The following is a 3430-nucleotide window of genomic DNA, read 5'->3' on the forward strand; positions in this document are numbered from 1 at the left end:
CATTTCTAATTTTTCACTTATTGTGTCATTTTGTTCTTGTATTTTCTTCTAAAATTCTTCTAGGGTTTTTTCTGTGTTTTCTTTGGTCTGTCTCTCAATCTTTTGAAGATACCTAAATATAATTCTTTTGAATTCCTTATCAGAGAGTTCCAGTGCTGCTTCTTCCTCAGGGATGTGTTTTGGTTCTGTATCCTGCTCCCTTGTTTCTACCACTTTATCTTACTTCTTTTTGTGGACTGTAATGTTCTTTTGTCTCTGAGACATCATGGCATTGTTGTATTTTGAACTCTGTTAACTGTTTCTGAAGATAGCCAAGGGTGATTCAGGCTCTTTTTGGTGTTTTTTTCTTGTTATCCCATTGGCAGGGAAGGAGGTGTTGGCTCGCTCACTAAGTGAAGTTGCAGGAGGTGTGGGTGTAGTTGGGTCTTATGGGGACTGTTTCTGTCTCCCACTCAGACAAAAATTACAATTGAATAGCTATCAAAAAACTAAAAGCACATGGACAAAAATTACACCATGTAATTACATAGGAACAGTAACCAAAAAAAGAAAAAAGGGAAACAGAAGAAGAAAGAAAAAGAAAACCTGCAGTATCTAGAGATAGTGCAATAAGAGAAAAAAGTTAGAGAAAGCGAATAATGAAGAAAAAAATGAGAAAAAATGCAAAGAGAAAAATAAGGAATGGGATTAACCATGAGAAAAAAAGGTGAAAAAAAAAATTGCAACCAGGAACAGGGAAAAGCAAAAAAGCTGAAAGCAGGACCTGGGAGTGGAAGAATAAAGAATAGTATAAAGGACAAAAGTATCAATAATAATAGTAATTTTTAAACAGACGAAAACTAAAAAGCAGTGAAAAGAAAGAGGGAAAAAAAAAGAAAAAACTCGAGGGAGGGCAGGGTAGGGCACTCAGACGTCATCTGAGCACACAGACTGTGATGGAGTTCCTGCGGGCCCAGAAGGTGGGTGGGAGTGGGGATGGTACACTTCTATTCACCAAGCGGGTGTGGGGTATAAGAATAACAAGGGGAATGTCGCACCTTTTCTCAGTTGTCCAGGTCCGGAGTGTCCTTGGGGTTACTGGCAAGCAGAACCTGTTCTTAAGCCCCTGGAATCTGGGAGAGTGCTGTCTCTTTAAATATCCAAAAGGGTCAAGTCATTTGTAAACATTCAAAATGGCTGCGCCCTCCGAACAGGCAAAAGTCCACAACTCAGCCCGCCTTCCTCTTCATTGCTGCTTTGCCACTGGAGCAGTCCTCTGTGCAGTCCCTGGATGGCAGGGCTGGTTTTTAGGTTAATTCTTAGGTCCTACCACCACTCATCGATCTCCAAGCTGTCTGTGCTGTCAGGATCGCTGCCAGACTGCAGCTCCGTATGTCTCCTTTTTTGGTATTTTCATGCGAATTCTTCTGCTAGTTGGGGTTTAGTCCACTTCTATATCCTTCTCTTCAAGGCTCAGGGGTCCAGGATTATCTTCTGTGTCTGTGTTAGTTGCTTCGCCTTTTCTTTGTTGAAGAGGGTCTGTGCAGTCTTTTTGCCTGTTCCGCCTTCTTACTGGAAATCCTTAAAATAATTTTTAATGTAAATTTTTGCTAACTGATCTTATTTATATTGTTCATGTTTTATCCTTCTCTTTTTATTTTATCTCTGGCAGTATCATTTATGAAAGATGAATTTTCCTTTTGTTCACTTTACAAATTAGAAGATTTTTTTGTAATTATTGGGCAGTTTTAAATTAAGCTTTGTCTAATATGGTAGCAACTAGCCACTTGTGGCTATTTCCATTTAAAGTAATTAAAATTAAGTAAAAGTCCATTTCCTTAGTCACATATCAAATGTCACACTGTGCACCTATCTCCATATTATCTATCTATTTGTTTATGAAACTCCCCTTAACAGGAGGGACCATGTGTTAATCTGCATTTCTTCAATGGCAAACACAGTGCTTGGCACATAAAAGACTATTTTATAAAAGGAATTTATATTTTGTTTTTATACCATTGTATATGAGTTTTGCAAAATAATGTTACAAACCAAGAATATTTTAAATAGCCTACCAAATTTTTGATGATCCTTCCTAATTCCCATATCACTAAATATTTATTATATGACAGATACTAGAAATATAACTCCTCAAGAAGCTCATAGCATGGCAAGTAAGACAAAAAGCACATAGTAATTGTAGTTGCAGTGTGAGGACTCCTATAACATAATATAAGCAAGACATGAGTGGATATTAGAAGTTTAAATTAATACCACTTATTCTATGACTTACATTTTGAATTATAATAAGCATTTTTTACTTGACAAACTTGATTTCTTTGTTTGAGTCTTTTATAGCACAGATATCATGATGACATGGATAGAACTGTTATTTACATATTGCAAGTCATTTGCTCTGAGACCTAAAATAGACTAAATTCATTTTTAGTACTGTATCTCTTTATAGGTCTCCAAACATAATAAAAAATATATATGGAAAACAAACAGATAGCAGTACCAGTTACCATCCAGTCTATACTGACTCATGGCCACCCCATGTGTGTCAGAGTAGAACTGTACTTCATAGGGTTTTCAAGACTGTGATCTTTTGGAAGCAAATTGCCAGACCTTTCTTCTGAGGTACCTCTGGGTGAGTTTGAATGTCTGACCTTTTAGTTACTTAACTATTTGTGGCACTGTTCTAAATTATTACTGCATATATTTGTTCTGCATTTTTTGATAAGTTGTTTTTTTACTTCTTTTTAGGAGGATTTTCTATGGGGGGATGCATGGCAATGCATTTAGCATATAGAAATCATCGAGATGTGGCAGGAGTATTTGCTCTTTCCAGTTTTCTGAATAAAACATCTGCCGTTTACCAGGTAAGTTACCAGATTTAAAAAAATTAAACAATAACAATTGATTCACAGAGTATTCCTGGGAATTCATGAACAAATGAGTCCTATTGATAAATTCCAGCTGGCCATTAATGATCAGGAGATGCTCAGTATAAGGAACATTGTTAAGGAAAGTGTCAAAGAGGAAAGGATTAAAAACAAATTAAAAATATGAATAACAGCCACTGCTCTTTTTTCCTTTAGTAATTGAACCTTTGGTAAAATGGGAATATTTCTGCTCTCTTTGTGTTCCCAGAATGATTTTCTCAAAAATGATTTTCTTAACTTTTCCATTTTTATATCCTTTTGTCTAGGCTCTTCAGAAAACTAATGGTGTGCTTCCTGAATTATTTCAGTGTCATGGGACTGCGGATGAGTTAGTTCTTTATTCTTGGGCTGAAGAGACAAACTCAATGTTACGCTCTCTAGGAGTAAGCACACAATTTCATAGCTTCCCAGGTGTTTACCATGAACTAAGCAAAACTGAGCTAGAAAAACTGAAGTCATGGGTTGTTAGCAAGCTACCTGGAGACACAGAAAGGCAAAATGAATGA

At 36.4% G+C, this 3430-nt stretch overlaps 1 protein-coding gene across 1 annotated transcript in view; it reads left to right on the forward strand.

Annotated features, from left to right (window-relative positions):
* The window catches only part of LYPLAL1 (lysophospholipase like 1), a 108152-nt gene extending 104722 nt beyond the window's left edge, over positions 1–3430 (forward strand). Inside the window, exons 6-7 of the mRNA XM_007936987.2 lie at positions 2746–2861; positions 3191–3430. Of these exons, the coding sequence (XP_007935178.2) occupies positions 2746–2861; positions 3191–3430 (356 nt within the window). The remainder of the gene's footprint in view (positions 1–2745; positions 2862–3190) is intronic.

The sequence above is a fragment of the Orycteropus afer genome, unplaced genomic scaffold (genome assembly GCF_000298275.1).
Source record: "Orycteropus afer afer isolate SDZICR_OR568_19922 unplaced genomic scaffold, OryAfe1.0 scaffold00039, whole genome shotgun sequence".
NCBI classification, from domain to species: Eukaryota; Metazoa; Chordata; class Mammalia; order Tubulidentata; family Orycteropodidae; genus Orycteropus; species Orycteropus afer.